General features: G+C 41.1%; 1 protein-coding gene across 9 annotated transcripts in view; it reads right to left on the bottom strand.

Annotated features, from left to right (window-relative positions):
• Positions 1-226: 226 nt before the first annotated feature.
• QTMAN (queuosine-tRNA mannosyltransferase) overlaps positions 227-23461 on the bottom strand; it is a 181983-nt gene continuing 158748 nt past the window's right edge. For 6 of the 9 annotated variants that reach the window (XM_088059051.1, XM_014249645.2, XM_014249644.2 and 3 more), the window contains 3 exons: positions 20561-20631; positions 19767-19858; positions 11658-12830 (listed from right to left, as the gene is read on the bottom strand). In XM_088059051.1, the coding sequence (XP_087915177.1) occupies positions 12747-12830; positions 19767-19858; positions 20561-20631 (247 nt within the window). In that variant the 3' untranslated portion in view covers positions 11658-12746. Of the gene's footprint in view, positions 757-11657; positions 12831-19766; positions 19859-20560; positions 20632-23461 lie in introns of those variants that run through there. The other 3 variants (XM_014249649.2, XM_014249651.2, XM_014249646.2) reach the window with 2 other exon arrangements.

The following is a 23461-nucleotide window of genomic DNA, read 5'->3' as shown; positions in this document are numbered from 1 at the left end:
ATATTATATACACACATATATGTTTAAGTATCAATTTATCCAATATGTGCATGTGTGTCTGTGTGTGTATAATTCTAATATATACATATTTTTATCATTTATGAGGCCTCATGCTGGGCTCTCAAATCTGCAGTTAGATATATCTATAAAAGTATCCAGAAAAACGCAGCTGAAAGAGCCCCTACATTCAAACTGACACAAGACATTTTTCAACCCAATTAATTAAAAAAGATGGGTGCTCATCAGTCAGCTGGCACGGGATTTTTCTCCATCATCTTGCCAAAGTGTCACAGTGTTAGTTGCGCAGCATGTTGGAAACAGAAAATCTGGGACTGGGATTTCGATATCATTTATTAGCTGTCCTCTTTCCGAGCAGCTCTTACACTTTTAACTCGTTGGGGGTCCTGCACTGGAGGTGGGAGGGTAGGAAAGGGAAGATGGAGAATCACATGGAACCATTTATGTTGGAAAAGCCCTATCAGAGCATCCTCTTGGTGAGACGCTTGGAGATCTCGTGTTGGACACCCACACTGGGGATTGGGCAGCATTTGCTGGAAGCAAGCTGTTTCCTGAGCATCCTATGAGCAGGGGCAGGCTGTGTCCCTGGGGGACCATGCCTGGGGTCCCTCACTTCGCCCAGGGTGGGGTCATTTGCGTGCTGGATGCTCGGGACACCCTGTGGGAGGAAAGGCCCTCTTGTCTCACAGCTCACTGTCCCCACAACGAACATTCGCTGAGAATTTTGCTCCTTCCACCCTGCAAGAAAGGAAAGGAGGGGCTGAGTTTTGCTGGTCTGTGAGGCTTTTTATTATTATTATCATGGGGGAGATGTGGCCATCTCCTTAGCTCGGAAGCACATTTCACTGTTTGAGAAATAATATTTCTCTCACGACTCCATAGGCTGTGCACTGGAGATGGGAGATGTATGCATGGTACAACTGAGGGTGAATGCCTGCAAAAATTAATGTTCTATGGGATTTTTAAAAAAACTTTCCTCCTTATAACTAAATTTTGACATTTTAGTTCAGCAGTGCTCATTTAGGTTGCATATAGTGAGGGAATGGGACCCACGCTCATTCTCTAAACCCATGAAACACTGCCCCTACAGCAGAAACAAATCATTCTGTCCCTCTACACTTTAATAACATTTTTTCTGGAGATAAGAAATCAGCAACATGTTTCACATATGGTGCCTTTCATTCCAGCGAGCAGCAATGGTTTCACAACCTACACTAGTGAAATTATTTTATTTTATTTTATTTTATTTTATTTTATTTTATTTTATTTTATTTTATTTTATTTTATTTTATTTTATTTTATTTTATTTTATGTTATTTTATTTTATTTTATTTTATTTAAACCCTTAAAATGCACATCAAATAAAAGCCTCTTAACTATATGTACTGTTATCATTTTAGCAATGCCATTCCTGGTGATTTTGAGTGGATTCCACCAAATGACTGCAGGGACCACTCTTTATGAATAGACCACTGCTCTGTGCACCAAATCACTGTGGTGGCTGCCAAAGAACTGCCCTTTGCAATAGAAACCATAGAAAAATGGCAAAATGAAGGATTTCAGCTGGAGATAGGACCACAAGAAAAACCCAGGTGAAAGACATTGGTATTTGGGAACCTCGGTCTCAGTGCTGTGACTCACATTCTTGCCCTAGCAACAAGTATCTAATAATCACAGGAGATAAGTGTCACTCTTGACCCTTTGTTGGAGAGAAAATCTCTCTGAAAACACCGTGTCTAATAATATCAAAGGTTGTGGTGGCTTCTGCATGGCTGGCAATTTTTAGACTGGTAGAGGATGAGGTTTTCTGGTTCAAACAGGAATTAATTGAGGGAAGTCATATGGCTTGTGTTATACACGTGACACCAGATGATCCAAATAGTCCTTTCTTGGCCTTATAATCTACAAATAACCTTGTGGAGGTACTGCTCTCCTGTGGATTAGTGGCAAACCAATGCTCCTCTTGCTTGGATGAGTTTTCTGATCTAAATACCACCCAGACCTGCGTGGCCTACAGGATTTGACTGGATCACGGTCTCAGACGGAGCCATTGCCAATTAATGCCAGACATGAGATAAACCAGGGTAGGACACGCTCCACTTCAGGTGCTGTGTGATCCTGGAGTGTCATTAGCAGCCACATAACAAACCAGCTCTGAAGCAAAACAATTTTGCTATAAAGACACTTATAAATATTGTTTTGCCCTTGCTATCTTGCATTACCTTGCACCATAAGACCCAGGATGTCAGACACCATGGGGCTCTTTGTCCTTGAATTAATCAGCTTCATCCACAAGAGCAGGGTATAATTGTGGCCAGTTCACAATCCATAAAAATAATTAAGATTCCAGAATGATCTGTGTAACAGGACAACCCATTCCTATATGGAAAACAGAGCATATGGGGTCTTGTCTATCTTGCTTGGATTACGGGGCAGAGGAAATACCTGGCTGAGCAGTGCTCAGGAATTATCAGGTGGATGATATTACAGGAGCAAGCTGGGTCTTTATTTGTTTGCTTTATATGGATGCCTCCAAGTTCAGGTTGTTGAAGTTACATAATGCTAAGCTTCCTCCTGACCATTCACACAGCCCTGACTGTTCCCAATCCCTTTTTGTCATCCATCAGTGCAGTTTGGCTGGGAAAGCTGTGCCAGGGAAAGCCAGGCTGCACCCCCCAAACCTAAGGTGATCTCAGACTCAGTCACCACCCCAAAGTCAATCAGAAATATCTCTTAAATGCAGCTATCCTTATTCCTGTCCCTATCTCTCACCAGGCCTTGTTTTACCCCCAAGGATAATTTTTGATGTAGAAGGTAAATGTGCCATCTATTAAGTCGAGAACCGCTTCCTTTAGCATCTACAAAAATTTCTTCTGAGGTTTCTCCTTCAAGCACCAATCTTCTTTTATGCTGAGACAGTAGCAAAAGGTGGAAAAACTTAAAGTCATTACATTGATTAATCAGCTGCTGAAATTTGGCTTTCCAGAGTGACACCTCCATCCTCTGAATGTGTGGCCCTAATGCAATGCAATCAATTTGTCTGTGCAGGCTCCAAAACCCCAGAGCCACACGATGCAAAAAGGCAATCTTCTGCCCTCTTTGACCACAATAAGCAACATTACTGAAATCACCACTCTTGTACAAGTGTAGCATGACCCCATATTTGTAGGCAGCAGAGTATGACTTCATTAAAAACCATCCTCTGTGTTAGGGAGTGGGAGCAAGGCAAGCCAGCAGCAGAGCAGCATATGTCTGAAACTGATAGTAAAATGGGTGATGCCTTAAACCCCACCTCTACACCGTTATTTACATACATATCTTTCATCTGACATAGGCTTCCCCTCCAGCACCTTGAATATATCAGTCCTAAGGAAGAGACTTTAAGTTCAAAGAGTGCCATCCCCAAACCAAAGTAGGGGGTTATCAAGCGAGGTGCGCCAAGCAGTAAGACAAAACATATGCATTTTTAATAGATAGCCTCTCCTCCCCCTGAGGAAGCCAAGAAAAGAGGCTCTGTGAAGCTTCAGCTGAAAACAAGTTCAGTGGATTTATACTCAGGCTGCTATTCACAGAAAAACAAAATTCACAGCTCTCATATATATACATTTTTGCTAGATGTTTTCCAAGCATTCTTCAAAGCATGACAGCCCCACCCTGGGTCCTGTTGACCAGGTGATTTCACTCCACACAGCATTCAAAAAGAAGAGAGTGACAAAAGATCGTGGAAATGAAATAAAAAATAAAGAGGCCATGAAAGAGAAACAAAAATCTCAACAGGTCTGTATGGAATTTCAGCAGCACTTTATTTATTAATGCATATGAAGCTACCACTGTATTCCAGCTCCCAAAGACAGATCTGTAAGGAGTAGGCCACATGCTGATTGACAGCAGCCATAATTCCATACAATGAGACTGTATTAAATTGTTTGATGTGATATGATACTCATCACTTGTAACTGATCAAACACACTGCTGCATCAAACAGCACTACAATACAATCAGGCTGGATATGGTTCCTGCCAAGGCTGTTCATCACATTGCACACTTCTGCATTAAACATATCTATTAATAGCATTGACAAACTACTCCTATCCAAGTCTTTTTTCCCAAGAATTGCAGGACATGGAATGTGCAAAGAAATCCACAGATAATGTTTTACAGTTTGAGGCAGCACTTCCGTTGGCTGAATGCTCCAACATGAAAGGCTTTCCCGATTTGGGAATTTTGTAAGGTAATGCCAAAAGTTGCAAAATTGTGCCCCAAAAACAAAGACCTGACATTCCTGCTTCCCTTTTTCTTCCTTTTTTTTTTTTTTTTTTTTTTTTTTTTCTGATTGTTTTTTTTTCTTTCTCTCCGATGTGCAAACAAATTGAAAGATTGACTCATTTTGACCAAGATTTTACTTGTGCTGTGCCTCTCTCCAGGAGAGCTGCTATCTTGCAGAAGGGATCTGTGTTTGCTAACATTGACCCTTCTAGAGGAGGGAGATAAATAAAAGCAGCAAATTCCTTGTCACCACTGCTCCTGCTGCAGACAGCGAGGGTGACACTCTGTAGCCCATGGGGGACAGGACTGGCTGCAACATGACCACTGTAGGGGCTCTCTCAGATGCAGATTCTTAAATGAGCCTGGGTCTCTAGAGGGCAGAGGTCAGCTGTCCTCAAATCTGTGTGAATGCTTGATTAAGTTTATAAATCTCCCTGCTTTCACTTAAAAACCAAATTATAGGATGGTTAAATGTTAATGCCCAGGAGCTTGTGAGATGATCAATGCACTCAGTTACCTCTGCTAAGGTGTTCAGACCCCAAAAGGATGTAAGAAGTTAGTGTGATGACCAGGGAACACGCTCTCCTTGTGAATTACCGTGTGCTTCATGCCTGGTGCACGTTCTGTTTGCAGTCTGACACAGCACAGGCACCTCAGACACAGAAGCAAGACCCAGGGACTGATGGATACCCACCTGGATGTCCTGGATATCCAGCCTCAACCACAGCTCTTTATAAAGGATTTACACCTGTGCTGGGGAGTGATTCCAAATGCTCATCTCCCTGCACCAGCCCTAAGTGCCCAGGAACAGCACAAAACCAAGCATGCAGTGAACATGGTATTTAGCAGCCTCTATCAGTGCCTCTATCAGTGCATCTCAAAACCACTCCAGTGTGTAAAAACAAAGTGATAAACGAGCATGAGGGGCACACAGAACTCCTCGTGGACAGGTATGCACATCATGACTGGCCAATCCTCCCCCTTGATTGCTATCTCAGCTTGGGAGAGCCAGGATCACATAGCCATGGAAAATAGGAAGTAATACGCAGGAATGCATGCCTGGCTGTGTGGAGCTGGCACCAGGTTTTTTTTTTCAAGATGGGATTGTATACATTTTACATTTATGAATATTTTTGCAAACTGCAGTGACAGAAGGTGCCTTTTGTCCTGTTTCTCACTCCTGTAATGTCAGTGTTAGCAGATTAAGCTTATGGCACGGTAGCAAATTATCCCTGTTGATGGAACCAGCTCCAAAAAGATTACTTAAGAGAGGTGTGTAAGGCATTTCCTTTTCCTAATGAAAAACATTAAAGTCTTTCAAGGTCATAAACCATCTCAGAAGGTTATGTTAAAGGCTGGGAAATACAGAGGAAAGGGCTGGAAAGGCTTTTCCACTCTGATGGACAGCTTTTAGCACTAAGAGCTCAGTGCAGTGTGTAAAGCTAAAGAAACGGTAACTTTCTATCTGGGTGTAGCTAAGTAATTCAAGATGCTGCAAGTTAAGTGTAACAGTAGAAAGGAAGAAGTTCAAAAACAAAGTCCTAGGCATTTCAGTGCAGTGTACAGTATGCTAAATTGTGGTATTACAGAAATTGCTGAGAGTTTGGCCACGAAACGTTTCATACTGCACCACTGTTCTGCCAGGGCTGGCTTCCAGCAAGCCCAGACATTTTTTCCTTTCACCTGTGCTTTTTTTTTTTTTTCCTTTTTTTTTCCCCTCCTGTTTGTTAACACAACTCAAACACTGTACCAGAGAATTACAGCCCTTGTCCTGAACATACCTCTCCCTTTATTAAATCAGCACGACTGAAAAGTCACCACGCACCAGGCAAAGACAACTGCAAATCTGTGCTTACCCTCCCCGTACCACCTGAGTGCCGCTATTATTCCTCATCCTTGGGGAAAGGACCCCATATGTGAGTTTCAGAAACCACCTCAGTAACTCCAAGCATCATTATCAATAGTAGGATGAACTGCAGCTGGGATGCACTGAGAAGGCACGGTAATACTCACCCTAATCTCTGCATTCATCTCACTGGCCCTCGCTAGGAAGTTTAAGTACATTTACTGGGGATTCTTCAGCCCTTGAAAGGTAGGAAGACATCTATGAGGCTTGACGTACCAGCTAATTAACTTGGGTTTGGAAAAAAAAATCTTCTTATCTACTTAACTTGGAGACACTCTCTTTGTTTTTAAGCCTGCAGACTACCTTCTCTTTAAAATGCACGTTACGTACCCCTCCGTAGTATGGAATGTATTATTTTTAACGAGGACCTATTTTAACTTGGACTGAAAACTACTAACATTTGACAGAGGGTTGTTTTTTTTTTCTTTAAAGCTATTTGCAGAATCAGCTGAATGATAGTCTATAGCCTGTGTTTTGCAAGACAGGCTACAAAATCCTCATGCTTTCCTTCTGTCCTTAAAAACACGGGCACACGAACGTATGAAGCGCTTGGAAATGAAGCCCCAGATGCACCCACACCTCCCCTCTCCCCCCAGAACCTATAAAGGAGTTTAAATAAATCTCTCAGGTTTTGCTTCTCGGTCTCTGGAAGCAGGGAATATTGAGGCTGGGAGAAAGTGATTGAATTCGTGCCTGCAGTGGTTGGGACACGTGAGTGTTTCCTGCAGCTCTTCTGACAGGAACACAGACGTGAGCAACTCCTGTAACATCCCTGCTCAGAATTAAACCATGCTAAAATTTCCTGTGGATGGCACAGAGAGATTTTAAATCCTCACCATATTCCTAACAGATAGAACAGTGGCATGATTGACCAAACTTTTTTTTTCCTTCTTCTTTTTTAAAGTACACATATGATGATGCATCATAGTTATAAACAGATGGTATTTGGCCTCCTTCCTATTCTCAACATTTGGAATTCCTAAACTATGTGAATTAAACAATAATATTTTATAAACATACAAGGGATTTTGCTCACTGCTTTGTTAACATAGAAATTATACAATGCTGACATTTATTTAAATTTTAAAAAGTAAACAAGAGTGTGTATTGAATTAAAGCAAACTAAAATCAACAGAGAGAAATATGTTCTGTGCGCACATTACCTACAACGGCACGGGCCTTTTTCGGGGAGACATAATGGGATGAAGCACAAATTGTAGCTTAGACAGTCTGATCCTTTGTGCTCCAAAGGCTCATTTAACACCTCGCTGTAAACAACGGATATTTATACCATAATTGGCCAGTTGACCATCAGTTGTTCATTTACTCTGTAACCTGCTATTATGGAGTTAAAAGAAGTTCCTTTCTGTTGGCTTTTCTAGGAGTGAAAGTGTGTTTGCAATTTTAGTACCAACTGGATTCAGTCTAACACTTGTACTTAGTATGAGAAACATTTTCAAAATACCAAAATTTGGGGGAATAAGAGTATTCCTGCCAGGAAGGGAAGAAGAAAGTATTGGTTCTTAAAAGAATTCTGTTTGCTTGGTTTCCTCTTTCCTTTCCATTTTAACCCCTTTTTAGGCTCCTCTCGAGCTGTGCAAAATTGAGAAGCACTTAGGTTTTAATCACTATTCCCAGGTCTGCAAAGAGGTTCTGTGATGAATAAATAATGAATCCGAGATTTTAATCAGTGTTATGATTTTTGAAAAGGCTAATTATCATTGTTTACAGACATGCCTTTCCAACGTATTTCCTTGTTTTCCCTTCAAAGCTCCAAGGGTTAAGCCCCTCGCACGCATCCCTCCCATCCCTCCCCAGCGCCGCGCTCCTTGTCCGGGATTTCTTTCGGGGGCTTGGGGGTATTTTTTGTTCGCTTGGTGATTTTTGGGGTTGTGTTTTCACTGGCGGAACCGTAGGAGAGCCGGGGACGGGCGCAGGGCTGGGGGAAGGCTGCGCAACACGGGCGGCCGCTCCGCACCCGCGGAAAAGCCACGGCGGGGAGCGGGGGGAGCCTTTCTCTCTGCTGTCTCTGCGTAGCAATGCTACGGAAGAATCTGATTTTCAACAGAATATTTTTATTATCGATAATGTCGATGATAAAAAGTGGCGGGCGGTGTGTCCGTCCCCCGCTTCCCGGGGAAGCTGCGCTCCGCTCCGCTCCGCCCGCAGCGGCGCGCCGGGATGCGCCGGGATGCGCCGGGATGCGCCGGGATGCGCCGGGAGCACCGCGGGGCTGCCCCTCAGCGATCGCACCCGCCTCAAGCCCCTCGCGTTATTATTATCATTATTATTATTACCATCACCATTTTTATTATTTATTATTTTTACCATTACAGCTGCCACTGGCCTCGTTTAACCTGGTTTGCACACCTCCATCCTCTCGGCCGTTCACCGGGACGGGAAAAGCTTTTCCGCGGGTGGGATATTGGATGCCAAGGTCCCGTTTCCCCCCATTCCCCTCCCCTCTTTCCCCCGCCGTTGCCCGGGACTCGCGGCCGCGTCCCGCAGCCTCCTCCCGCGGGGTGGGGGAACAACTTCCAACCCCTACAGCCCTTGACTGTCAGTTTCCAGCAACAGCTGCGAACCCTCGCTAAGAATCTAAAGAAATATCAGAAGATTAGGCAGCGATGCTATTTATTGCCCTGTAATTAAAGTTCTATCAGTGTTTCTATTATAAAACCTTATTTGCAAGGGTTGGTAACTCGGAGGCAAAATTTTCCAGCAAGATGAAGCCTTGCTAAGAAGTATTTTGGTTAAATAAGGTTAGCCTGTTAGAAGGTAAAATCCTCAAGGACTTTCATTAAGGTGCTTATTTATATCTGCAAATACATTGCCAAGTCCCCCAAATCAAGGATATATAAGAGGAATATATATATTTTTTTTTTTTTTTTTCAAAAATCAAGGACTCGTGGAAAGGTTTTAATATAATTCTCTGGGAAATTATTCCCATGAAAACAATTTGTTTGAAAGAAAATGCCCTCTGGTCTTTTCCACACAAACTAGTCTTGGGCTAGTACATGAGAACCCAACTTGAAAGTGCCTATGAGCAGAAAGGAGGTTGGTTAATTATTTTCAACTGTCCTTTCTGGAATAAAAAACAGAGTAAACAGCTTGAACAGGGAAAGGTGAATTTAATTTTCAAGGCCCTTTAACTTTTAATAATCTGAGGAACAAGATGGGAGGTACGTTCTACCCTCCCAGTTATCCTGATATAAATTCATTCAAGATTTATATTGGTGTAATAGAGAAGCAGAATTTGCTCCGTGATTTCTAATGAACTGCTGGCTCGGTCTTTAAAAACGCAATTAAAAAAATCTAACCACCTAATTCAGAACAGCTTTGAGCTGAGGCAGAGGTCTCAGTGCTGCAAGCAGGGATGGAAGCTGGTCGGTTCCACGGCTCCTTGCTGTGCCTGCAGCACCGGAGTGGGGCTAAGAATGCTGGAAACGGTTTGCTACAGAATTCCATAACTGTTTTAGGATTTTCCTTTCTATTATAAAGAAAAAGACAATTCTCCTGTGGAATAAACCTGTGTTTCCTGTGATCTCAAATACTAAAACAAAAGGATTGTAGGATTAGGTGCCCGGCCTGTTACTGATGCAAGAGGAGCTGTCTGGTCAGGGCACTGCCTGGTGAGGCTGGCACAGAGCTGGGGAAAACCCAGCTCTGACTCTGCACTGAAACTTGTCTCATAGCCTTGGTGCCGCTGTGTCAATGCAGGTGAAACATCAATAAATATGAAAGTAAGTCAAGGTTCAATTCTCTTGTTGTACTCACAGGATTAGGTGTCTGCATTCACCGCTTACTCATGTGTGCAGCAACAACGGGACCGAGATCCCACTTTGTCCCTCTGACCTTCTGAAGTGAGGGGCTGAAATGAAGCAGCGTGGCGTGACATTCTTGTTTCCTCTGCTGAAACTGAGAGGCAAAACTCTGTAGATTGTTTCAGTCTGAAGTGCTGAAGGAGACACTTTCTGGGGGAAACATCACCTCTGACTACCTGGAAGCCCTGCAAGTATCACCTCTGGCTACCTGGCAGTCCTACATCACTCTGGACTGAGGACTTCAAACAGGCCAGGGTGGCCCCTGACACATCCTATGATGTGGTAAGGACACGGGATCAGAATGGTTTGGGTTGGAAGGGACCTTTAAACTCACCCAGTTCCAATCCCTGCCATGGGAAGGGACACCTTCCACCAGTCCAGGCTGCTCCAAACCCTGTCCAATTCAACCTTGAACACTTCCAGTAATCCCTGCTCCAGAGCAGCTGTGCATCTTTGCTAAGAATGTAAAGAAGTATCAGGAGATAACACAGCATTGCTATTTCTTACCCTGCAATTAAACTCCTCACACAGTTTCTATTATAGAATGTTACTTGCAAGGCTTCATAAGAAGGGAAAAATTTTCCACCAAGATGAAACCTTGCTCACCAGACAGAGCTGGGCATGGTTGAAGTATCACTGTCAGTAAGTTCAGCAGGGCAGAGCTCCACCTCACCAAGAGCTGGGTGAGACCTCCTCTGGCTGTGGGGCTGATGAGGGTGTGCCCTGAGGACAGCAGGAGCCCTTGAGTGCAAACCACACAGCTTTGATGTTTTGAGTCTGCTCACCACAAGCCCGAGTGCAGCATTACAGCGTCTCCTATTTCCCTTTATTGGTTTGGAGAATGACTCACTGTCGTACTTGAAGCAGTTTGCTTCAACTGCACCATGCCTCAGTTTCCCCAGCAGTAAAGCCAAAAAGTATTCCAGTTTGCTGGTGCAAGGTGTGATGACATTGGTGAAGATTTGTGATACACTCTGGCAGGACTGCAAGGCAGTCCTGTTCCTTGGGTCTTGATGACCACCAGACCTACACTCTCGAGAGGACCACGTCTACCCAACCACAAGTAGTGCCTAAAACCAAGCTGGGCTTTAGCTGAGCAGAAAGGAGGAGGAACCTGCATGCAGAGAGATGATAACTGCAAAATTACAACTCTGCTGCAAGGAGAATAACCAAACGCTTTCCACTGGGTGTCCCTGGGTTGTTTTTGGTTGCTTCATGGGGTAATTTCAACAAGAAGTAACACATGCTCTCTCTCACGCTGAAAAATGACATTTCAGCTTCTTGATGCTGTCAAAAGTCACAAAGACACTAGTGGGGAGGGAGACCAGCCTGTACCTTTCACCCCTTTCAGGGAGAGGAGCTGCCCTGTCTGATCCAAGGGAAGCTGAGACCACACCTGACAGCAGAGACAAGTCTCACCAGGTTTCACATCATAACACCTTACCTAGAGTCCTCTTCCTGCTTCTTCCTAGAGCAGAGTTCAAAATGTTGGAATTGCCACAAGGTTTTATTATTGCTTGCAAACCAAACTCTACTTCATCAGATAAAGACACAATTGCATTCATTGACTCTGACACAAGGATATGCATGGTGATAAACATACAGATAGATGTACACACTTATACATGAATGAGATATGCTAATTAAAAATTGCAGTGGGCACTTTATTAAAAATTTATTGTACAATCTACATCTTCAAAACATTTTACATCAACAAATATTGCGGCTTGACTGCTGGAATCATAAGTGATTTATCTTTAAAAGACTGTATTTGCAACTGGATGCAAAGATTCTTGATGAACTGCCATTACATTTAAACTACTGGTTTTTATTGGAAGTATTTTGATTGTTATCTGTTTGTTCTCCATCCTTGAGAGAAATAAAACAAGTGTCTCGGCTTTCATTTTATCGGATAGATGGCACCATGTAGCATATTTCCCATGCTAGTTTGAATTACAGCTGTTTATCTTTCAGCTTTCTTTAAGATTAATTAAATGCAAATGTAACTCCACGAATCATGGGATTACCTGCCAGACCCCTTATTAATACCTTCACTTAAAAACCCCTTTGCCAGAGAGTCATTAATTTGCAATAAAAAAAAAAAAAAAAGAAAAAAAAAAAGAAAAAGAGAGAGAAGTGCTCAAGCAGCCCTTTGCCTCCCAACAACCCGGAGATGGCTGCCCAATTAGTCCGGCAGCATTCGGATCCTCCTTTCAGGCCCTGTGGCCCTTTGAGGACACAATAAGGCTCCAATGATAACCTGGCAACCTAGGTAGAAACTCAGCCAAGTGTGAGCGTTTGAAGCTGCAGCTTGGCTGCCATCGTGTCGGCGAAAAGAAAGAATTCAGGCACCATGTCATCCAGTACAAAGGATAAAAACAGATTCAACCGGAAATTCAATGTGGCACCACATATGGGATACATGAGTGCGGTTACACAACAGGCCACATATTTTTTTTGAACAGTCTCCTGCATGTGATGCCGAGGACATGTGTAACCATCATAACGTCTCTAAGAATCTGTATTTAATTTGAGCTGGGGTGGTGGCAGGGATTGGAGATCTGAAGCCGCCACAGGTTTGTGGCAGATGGCTCTGTGTCAGCTATGACAAGCAGCCAGGCTCGGCTTCCTCTGCAGATTTTCTTTTCTCTCTGATCAGGTAAATATGGGCACACTCTGGAAACTTCCACAATTCTGCCTGAGGCTGCAAGTTTGTGACTTAGCCCCATCTGTCACAAATCTTCCCTCGGTTCTGCTGCGAGCAGAGACCTGAATTTACTGCCGAGCGCTGCCCAAGAAAACCCGGCCGTCTCGCCCTGCGAGGAAGCACAAGAGAGAAGCACACGGAACCGTGTTAGAGGCTGGGACACAAAATGCAATAAGGATTTCAGAAGGGGTGGAAGTCAGTTGGTCAAAGAACACTTAAATGCTTTTTAAAAATTCAATGGGGTTTTTTTTAAGACAGGTAAGCTGGTCATCAGACCCAGGTTATTTGCTCCCTCTGCTTTACTGGTGGTCTCAGTGGACATGTCAAGGACTGAACACCCTCAGGGACAAATGTGCCCCTCTCACCCTCAGACATGGAAGAACCATGAGCCAGCACCAGCAGGAGCAGGGCCTAGTTCTCCATCATCACCCTGGGCTTTATTAGAGAATAATATTTATTTTTTAATTTTTTTTTTTGAGGAGTGATAACTCTGCAAAGATCTGGACATTCATTTTTTCAAGGAATAAAATTCCATCACTATCACTCCATCAACAGTTCCTAAATATGTGGAGATCAAAAGAAGAAAAGTTTTCACATAAAGCAGTACCTTCCCATAAAGAACAAACAGCATGTCAGTAGCAGAACAGTATTTTTCATTAAATAATCAACTTCTTTCTACTGTGTTGTAGTGTTCTTCAAACTGAAGCACTTAATATCTACTCTGCCATCACTGGACTTCACAGTTAACCTTTAGAATTTAATAAGGAGTCTTCATCCATTAAGACTGGCTCTTTCAGGACAGTTGGAGTTCAAGCACACAGTATTGATTTAGTGTAGATTTTATGCACTTTTTAAAAAATCACCTTAACAAAATTAAGATTTAGAGACTAATTTTCCACACAAAACCTTTGAGTTTTGGCAGGCAAGGCTGGAATGATTTACAGAGCCAATCTGTATTGGGTCAGATCTACTCTGTGATCCAGCTCCTTCTCTCTGCAAGTGAATAAGGGGGAAGAATCAAGGTGGAAAAGAATTTGTAGCAATTATTTCTGGAGTTCAATTTTCAAACTCCATTGGAAATTCCACCTTTGGAAAGCACCATCAAAAGAGACTGTAGCTTTACACGAACTGGGTGCACTGTGAGGCCCAAGGCAGAGCTAGTAATACACCTCAGCACAATAACAGTATTTCCCTGACCAAACTGGTCTGTTCTGCAGCTTCTTATATTGGCCTTTTAAAACTTACCTCATTCTTGCTGTCTTTAAAAAAAAAAACACATCAAATTTTCAATGCAAATCTATGCAGTACCTTGCATAGGATGGCTCAGAACACACTGACTGACTATAACAGTAGGAAAACAGTTTCATGCTTTTTTCCCCCCAAGGTAATTTGAATAAACTGTACTGCAAAAGGAAAAAAAAAAAAAAGTTTTCACGCTTTTTGCAACTTTTCTTCCTATTTCCTTTGACCCATTTCTTCATCTACTGTTTTGAAGTGGCTGTGGCTCATCTGCCAGTTTTCATTTGCTCTCTAAAACTCCCCTGGAAGCTATCTAATACTGTCAGAATGGAAAGTTCCAAATCCTGGTGTTTATGCTGAGAGTTGCCCCCATAACTGCTTTAGTCCTACGCTGCAAGTGCAGCCAACATCTGGGGACATGGTGACCACGAAATGTTGGATTAATGGTTGTAAGGGTCTTTCCCAGCTTAAATATTTCTATGGTTCTGTGATTTTCAGAGAGCTGGAGTCTACTGGTTATTTACCTCAGAGAACCAAGAGCAAGACAAGCCCAGAGAGAAGTTCAGGTGCAGGCCACTTACACACATATATATCTGCACATACATCCATTTCTCTATGGCTGGATCCCAAAATTAGGCAACTCCAACTTCCTTCCTGCCAGCTCATTTCTTCCAGTGAGGATCCATGTTAGCCAGGCTGACCTCCCTCTATCACAGTTACTTGAAGACCTAACATTTACCCAAAATGCTTAAATTGTGTCCCACAGCCCAGCACCCCATCCCACCTGTGCAAACTCCTAAGCTAGAGAAGGGTTTCACTGTACCAGCCAAACACAGGGAATGGAAAGTGTCGAGACTTGAGTCTAACCTGGATGTGATCCTGAGCAACTTAATTCAAGTTTGAAGTTAGATCCTGCTTTGAAACTGGCCCTGCTTTGAGCAGAGGCTGGGCTGGTGACCTCCAGAGGCATCTTTCTTAACTAGTCTGCGATTCTGTGTTCCAAATAAGAAACGGAAGTTTTCTTTCACATAAAAAAATCCGTATGTTTTACCTATTTTCCTTAGGATCACATGCCTAAGCACGGGAACAGAGATGGGAGAGCATGGACACAGAGCTCTGCACTCCAGAGTTCCTGTAACCTTTCCCCACAGACTTTGAGAAGCAGATCTAAACCGCCTCTGAAACCATTCTAAATCACGTTCTCTGGAAACTGAGCAGCTCAAGAGGCAAATGCAAGTTTCTCATTTGTGTTTCTAACCTCCTTCTGACCTGAACCTAATGCTAGCCAGGTAAAAGCAGAAATTCAATACAATGCTCTGCTAATGAACAGAAAGCCTGCAGGATGGATGGAAACACTTGCACTATTTGCATACCCTATAAAGCTCTGAATTAACTTTATCAGCCCGGGACAAAAGATCTGTACAGAACACTGTAAGCAAACATCTGCTCAATATACATTCACCATTAAAAAGTAAACAGTAGGATTGGCTCCATAAGGAACAGGTTGGGAATTATCAGAGTACTATACATCACATAAACTGATGGCACAGCCTAGAATTCTCTAAAGCAATGATCACACCAGTACAAAAACAGTTCTCAAGCATCAGAATGTCTTGAATGATGAGAGATTAGAATATAAACATGGAATAACATTCAGAAGGAGAGACTGAAGAGACTGGATACTGTAAATGTTTGAAAAATGTTTATAAAATAATGGATGGTACAGTAAAGATGGATGGGAAGTTCTTGCTTCCAAGTGACCAAATCCAGAACAAGAAGACACTCAACACAACTGAAGGTTGGGAAGACCTGAGCCAATTAAGGAAAGTATTTAAACACCATCATAAACACATTGTAGAATCATGGAATGGTTTGGGTTGGAAGGGACCTTAAAGACCATCTCATTCCAAGCGCCTGCCATGGGCAGGAATACCCTCCCCTAGACCAGGTTGCTTAGGGAAAAATTTCCTTCCCATGGAGTTCTGCTGGGGATTGGGTGAAGATAAAGGCAGAGGCACCATCCCTGGATTTCACATGGCCTGTACAGGAACTGTGAACAACAGGGCTGAGTGGCTGATGGGACATCTGGCATCAGGCTCCTCTGCATCCTCACGTGCCCAGTGCCTTGTATCTTACACTGAGAATGCCTCCTGCTGCTTCCCTAGCTTTGCCTTAATATGAAAGCTGGACCAGGAGCAGTTTTCCCTTCTACACACTCCCCTGAAATACCCATGATACTGCTTTATCTCAAATCAGAGAAAAAAGAAAAGGAAAGAAGAAGAAAAAAAAGAAAGTTTTGTTTGTACTGCCCTATACAGCCAAATCCTGAGACTGGAAACAATTCACATGTCTATGGTCTAACTGGGATCTTAATTTGATTTTACAGCAGTTTAATCCCTTTGAATTCAGCAGACTTCCTTCTACAGTGGTGTCAGAAAGAAAAAAAATCATGCCATGTGTCTTTTCATAGGCAGGTGAGCTTCTGTAGTGTGATGGAAATGAGAAGATGAATGTCAGAAAGTGGGCCAAATTCTTTTCTCCGTTAAACAAGCATGAGTGAGAGTAGGATTTTTCTGTAGGAACTGAAGCTGACAGCATGTCAACCAGCACTCATTCAGCTGGGAGGGCTGGGAGAGATTATTTAAAGTTGTCAGCTCCTTCCATGCCTGGCTTTTGGCAACTCTTCTTGTCCCTTTCCACTGTATACTCTTTATACATGCTGTTTTAAATTAAGAAACTCAAGTGAGGAAACTGAAAGGTAAACTTTAAGAAAATAATGCAGAAACAAATGCTTTGCCCTATTTTATTTTAACTTTAAATCTACTAGATAGGGCACTAACAGGTCCTGTGGTGTGCCCTGACCAATGCCCTGTTGCTGTTATTTGCTTCATTCTGGTGCTTACTTTGGCAACCAAAACCACCCAGAACTAGAGTTTGTCTCCATGAAACTGGAACAGAACAAATAATTGATAACAAATGAGATTTGCTTCTCTCTCATCTCAATCTTCTGCTAATAACTGGCAGAAGGCAAGGTTGAAATGCAGATGAGCCAGCCCTGAGTGCTATGTGAATACTCAGGGTGAGTAATACATCATCTGGAAAGGTTTTCATAGGTGCTTACATTATGGACATTTTAAAAAGTCTGCCAGCATGAATCTGCTCTGTGGAGTTATGCTACTACAGTTTAATGCCTTGGTCTGTGCATTTTCACAGGGATGCTCCCTATGTCCCATCCCTAAGCCCACTGCCCTGCTGCCATTGATCTCCTTTCTGCTACTAATTTTGTCAGCACCAGCATTGAGGACATCTGAAGGAATAAACTGCCTGTTTAATTAGCCACTGTCTAATTATTATAGATATCCTGAGTAATAAAATTCCAACAATATGTAAAAAGATAAGCCAAGGTGATTACTTCCCAACTTGTGGAGAAGAATCCCCAACCAGCAGAGAAAAACACAATTTGCTTTTAAAGCATTTCTACTTCCAAAATTTCACAGATACTCAAAAAACTCAATGCAGAGGATATGGTAGGATGGTTTCTGAAAGAGAAGGACCTGGTTATCGCTGACTCTTGTGCTGGGATCCCTTTTCTAGTCCACTAAAGCAGAGATACTATTACAGTCATCTGAAAAAATGTGAAAACACGGTGCAGGTGCTGCGTAGCCTTCAGGATTTCACTCTGTTCAGCTTCCTTACAAAGCAGCATCACTCCAGCTGTAATGGCCATAACAGCACAGCTCTAAGCTAACATTTTCCAGGAGGTTTTGTGGATGGTCCACTGTGAAGGAAGACTAGGTGTACGTGGGTGTAGGCACAAAAGGACAGATCTAACAGTATTCCCCGAGCTGATCCAAAGCCTATTAAAGACAACAGGGATATTTCCTCTGATGCTCACAGGTGCTGGATTAGGCTCTGCTTTCCTCATTTTAAAACAATCCCCCACTCAGCTCCATTGCTACCTGTTGCAGAGGTGCAGCTCTGACACTCAGAAGACCTGCAAACCCCGTGCATGAGGGGCAGGATAAACACCTTCAGCTTCTGCCTACTAATCATCCCTAGGAATTTGTAAAAAAAGAGAGAAAAATCCTTCAAGCAAATCAGCATTTTGCCTACGGGGCTTGTGTGCACATTTTCGACCTGTACTATTTTATATCAGTATTTTCTGCATGCCTTGGCTCTGTGTTCAGGATCCATGTGGGAGAAGATCCATGTGAATGCAGCCATTAGCTGAGCTTGAAGCATTGGGAAATGCCAAGGTAAACATTTAAGGACTGCTTTCCCTTTGAAGCCCCCATGTCTAACTCTATGATACTATTGACTCAAGAAGTAATGCTGAGCACTGGAAGTGTTCAGTCAGCATTTTAAACTATTATGAGCTACCTTCTGAACCATTGCCAAGTTAATAGACAATGAAAGATAATGAGCTTGAAATTGGGTGTTAAATTGCATTTTTGGTTCTCTCCTTTTTTTTTTTTTTTCTTAAGGTTTAACTGTTTCCTGCAGAAACAGCATCATCTTTGATGTATCATTATGTAAATGCCTATTTTTAGGTCACAAAAAAAGTCAAGGCATGGGCTAAGCCCTGACTGCTCCTGCTAGGTGTGTGCGGGAAGGGGGAGAGAGGCAGATGAAACACATCAAGACCCAACTCTTTCTGGTCCCCAGAGGGAGGGAGGGAGATGGAGGCATGAGGTTGGGTCTGTTGACAGTATGAGACTCCAAATTAAGGAGGAGATTACTCGACCTGCTCGTTAACACTGAGGCTGGACGGCGACAGCCAGGGAACGCTCCAAGAACCGCATTTGTGTCGCATGGGTTAACACGAGGAGTATTTCCATGCACCCCCAAGCCTTTAAGGACTTTCAGCTGAATTCAGGGGTTTGCATGAGCTGAAACACTTCTGTCGTGCAGGGATGATGTGCATCCAACCTGCCCACGGCAGAGAGCGGACAGTAAAAGTCAAAAACCGCTGTAAATGTATGAAGCAGCACGAAGCAGAATGCAAAAACCTGCAGTTATTCTTCTGAAAACAGCATTGTGTAGTAACAGCTCTTCACTGGAATAATGTAAAATTTAGTGCTTCATCTACATTCAAATTAAAAAAAAAAAAGAAAACTGTGATTCCCATTAGTGTAAATACACCACTTAAAACCATGAAAGTCGGCCTAGCATAGAACACTCGAGCAAAACCTGAACAGAGAGTTTGCCACTGAACCTGGACTTTCTCTACAGAAATAACTGCAAAGAAGGGGACATGATAAATGCCAGTAAATTATGCTCCCAATAAACTTTAATGCTCAACACACCTTATAAAGCAAAGAATTAAAATAATTATAATTATGAAAATCACTCAAATAATTCCAGAAGCCAAAGAAATCTTACCTGATACCTGTTACCTGCATTTTTTGAAGATTAAATTAGGATAGGAAGGTAGGCATATCCTCATTAGTATAATTGTAGGATCTTTCTTTTATTTTCCTTTTAAACTAATGAGTTGCATTAATCCAGGTTCATTTTTATAAGCCTCTTGGGTCCAAATGTAAAGGACAGTCATTTTGGAAAACAGTAAATTAAAAAAAAAACATGTAGCATGCATTAAGTGCACGTATTTCATAAGACCTAGGTTAATACAACTGGCATCCAGTTTAATTAATCCTTGTTAGTGTAACGACTAATATCCCTCCCTAGCATGTTTCCTTTAAACATTAGTATGTTAATTAAATGTTGTTTTTTTAAGGGTTTTTTTTTTTTTCCCTTTGTACTTCAATATGGCATTATATCATCTAAAACTATTCCAAACAGCTACCTTATAGAGATGTTTCCTTACAATATCTGGTCTCTTGCAGAAATTCTGAAGCCTTTTTAAAAGCTGTTCAGGTGTAGAATACAGATATTCAGCTGCAGGAAAAACAGATACATTTTTAATGAAACAAAAACCTCAAAGCACACACTCGATATTAGTCACTTTACTAATTAAAAATGCATATTGCTCTGTGCCGCCTCGTGTTTTACATTATTTAAGCATGATTTTATAAGGTTACCTCAGCTCACAAGGATGTTTAATGCTAAATAAGACTGTGTAGTTGTGCTGTTTAGACATCTCCTTTGGGTGATTAAAATACATTATTCTAATGTAACACAATGCATATGTGATACATTTAGTGATGAGATTTTTCAAAGAACTGGTACTACATTAGTGTGTATCCTGTACTGCAGTTGCATACTATTAACTATTAAATTGTTTAAATAATTTGGTGTGATTTTTTTTTTCCCCTCTTCTGTGAATCAAAAAAAACCAAAAAAAATCTGCAAACCATTGAGGCATCAGTGACCTTTTAACAAAAATCTATCATTACGGGATGTGTATGCTAACAATGAAGAATGCTATTTCAAAACTTGCTTTTGTGATATCTTAAAAGAACAGATGGCAAATATAAACTTCGTCTAATGTATTAAAACACATAAAATTTGCTTTAACACTAACATGTTGGCTTGCCAAATAAACAATTGCTTTCACTCAAGTTTCTTCCCAAACTTTGGATTTTAGCAGGAATCACGTTATTACGTTTCAGCAGAAGGAACAGGCAACAAAGCAGCTACCTGGGAATATCTCTGGGTACACCAAGGCTTTGGGACACAGCGGGTAACAGCCACAATGCACAGCCTCGATCCTGAGGATTAGAAATCACAAATATACAAAAATAGACATTAGTCAGCCAAAAAACTTATTTCCGTGCAAAAGCCTTGAGGTTGCCTGCATGCAGCAAGAGGGAAACATTTTTTTTTTTTTTTTCTTCAGCAGCATAATCCTTCTAAATGCCAAAGTTGCTCTTTTTAAAGAAAATTTTATTGATCATATGAATTACATAGAACAGAACAGCGAGCATATGTTTTGTTCGCTGAATAAATCAAAGCGCAGCTCTGCATTTTTTTGTTTTTTAAATACTGTTTAACACATTTTATAATCAGCAGACAGACACATGTAACAACATGGTGAAGTATGGACGGCTTTGCTTAATAATGCTGCTGGGAAACAAGGGGCACGTTGGCTACACCATGGTGTGCTCGCAGACACACACACACACACCACCCTCACCTGGCGCAGCAGATATTCCCCTCAGACTTCCAGACTCCAAAGGTTACAGCTAAATATAACAGGGGAACAACTTGCAGCATGCTCCAGGCTGGGATATTTCAGCTTATTCACATGCTTTGGATAATTTCCTTTATTTTTCGGGACATAAACTGTTGTATTTTTTAATAACCGCTGATGAAATTCCTTTGCCAAAGCGCGCGAAGCTTTGTACTTGGCTTTTTTTTTTTTCCCAAGGAACATTTTACCTATCTCCCATAACATCAAACCCAAATATTTTAGAATTGATGCAAAGTTTTCCAGTTGCAGAGCTGTCCCCCTTGGAGTTCACATTTTAACAGCTGAATGGGTTAAAGGCATCCAGGTTTCAGTGAATGTTTTTCACATAATGACCATTGATCTGACAACAACGTCTCTCCAAAGATACAACTGTAATTTCTGTTGGCCAGAAATTACACAGTGAAATTCAAAACGCTTCTTAAAATATGTTTATTTTATGAGAGGCTTTGAATTTCCTCCAACATGTTGACCATACGAGGACTTTATTTTTAACTTCAGTTTCTCTCATTCCTCACAATAAAAAAAAAAAAAATCTGAAATCTTGTCAACGTTCACCTTTTCTATTTTCAGTGACAACCCAAAGACTTTTGCTACCTTCATGTATCAGGTTTGGTATTTTATTGCAGGTACCCTGAAAGGACTCTATTTCTTTCAGATCTACTCAATTTTAAACAGTTAAAAAAAAAAAAAAAGAATTTAAAGAATAACATATTCAGCTTTCATGCTAGAAAACTATGCATATCCACAAACCCCAAAGACACATTTCTCTGCAAGTGCTTTTGCTAAGAAATGACTGCTGCTTTTTTTTTATAAACTTTTAAAATTTGTAATTTATGTTGTTTTTTTTTAAATAACATATGCACTTCAGATTGCATTTTAAACATTAACAACAATTTCAAAGTGTACATCGTCTAGCACTATATTTTTTACCAAAGGGAAATGTTTCTGATGTGTGATTTAATTGATGATTTCAGTTCTTAAATATTGTGTCATATGTCAAAGCAAATAGATTTTTAAAGTTTTCTTTAATCTAGGAGAAAAAAAAAAAAAAAAAAGAGTGAAACTGTGGACATTTCAGTAATAGCTCAGATCACTAAGTTATGTTAAAATATTTGCTTTTTAATCATATCGTCTGCATGGAAAAAAAAAAAAAAAAAGAACAGCTCCCTAAAACAAAACTGCAGGCCAAGATGGGATCTGAGTCATCGTTTGAGTATGAAATTTCCCCTTACGAAAAACCTCTACCAGGATCATGAATTAGTAAAATCAGAATTTAATGCCTTCGTGGTTTGCTGGATGAAAGTAAAAAATTTGGAATTCTTTCATTTGCAAATGATCTTATTTGCATACTCCTTTGCTATCTTTCCGTACCAAAGTTTAGGTGTATTTTTCTGACCAGTCCCTTACTATGAGTAGTAAGTTTTACTATAAACCTCACACCTCCCAGTTGTCAAGACCTAAAGATCAAATCAAACTGAGCAGAGCTCACACTGACACAGACTTTGGTGTGAGGATGCACAGGGAATCCTTTCATTTCCATGCATCTCTTGTCCTTTCCCAGAAAAGTATCATATCATAACAATAATACAATTACTCTTCATTTCAATGCTTAAGCACTACTAGTTAAATAATAAATAAGAGTTCCGATTGATCTATTGTTAAAATGGCTAGTAAATGGTCTTTTTATTCCAATTAACAAATCATCTGCTAAATCTATGAATCTTAATATTCAGGTCTATTCACTTCAATTCATACAATTTATCTGCAAATAGTTGTTGGGCTTTTGATTCTAAATATAATTAGCTGATAATTTTGCTTGGCTGAATTACTTTTCTGGAGGGCCTGCTAAGGCTCTCAGTCGCATTATCTAGCAATAATGAATCTGATAGGTGAAATTTTTTACTGTAATGAGGATGAGACACAGTTGTGACACCTGAGTCTAGTAATAACAGAAGACTGCTAATTATCGACAGCACTTTTTTGTGTGATGCACAGAGAAAAAAAAATCCCTCATTATTAAAAAATAAAAAGTTACAATTATAAGTGACACCGGAGGAGAGTAAATAAAATGGAGTGATTAAAACATTGCTGCTTTAAGGGTGTTTTTAATTAAGTGGAAATGCTAATGTTGTCATACTTAGCAGATGGGATTAAAATTAGTTATTGTAAGTAACTCATATTTTATGTTATGGTTTCCACAGCATGTCTACAAGATCTAAGAAAGTGATACATTCCATAAGACATTTAAAAAATGAAATTCTCATAGTCTTTACAGCTCATAATAATGAACATCATGAATAAACTATTGAAAAAAAAAAAAATCCTGCCAAGGCTTTTACCATCGTGAC

The sequence above is a fragment of the Pseudopodoces humilis genome, chromosome 8 (assembly GCF_049639895.1).
Source record: "Pseudopodoces humilis isolate 2021_Gansu_Grassland_sample_001 chromosome 8, ASM4963989v1, whole genome shotgun sequence".
Classification (NCBI taxonomy): domain Eukaryota; kingdom Metazoa; phylum Chordata; class Aves; order Passeriformes; family Paridae; genus Pseudopodoces; species Pseudopodoces humilis.
The sequence above is the reverse complement of the archived record's forward strand: the minus strand, read 5'-3'. Positions and strand labels throughout refer to the sequence as shown.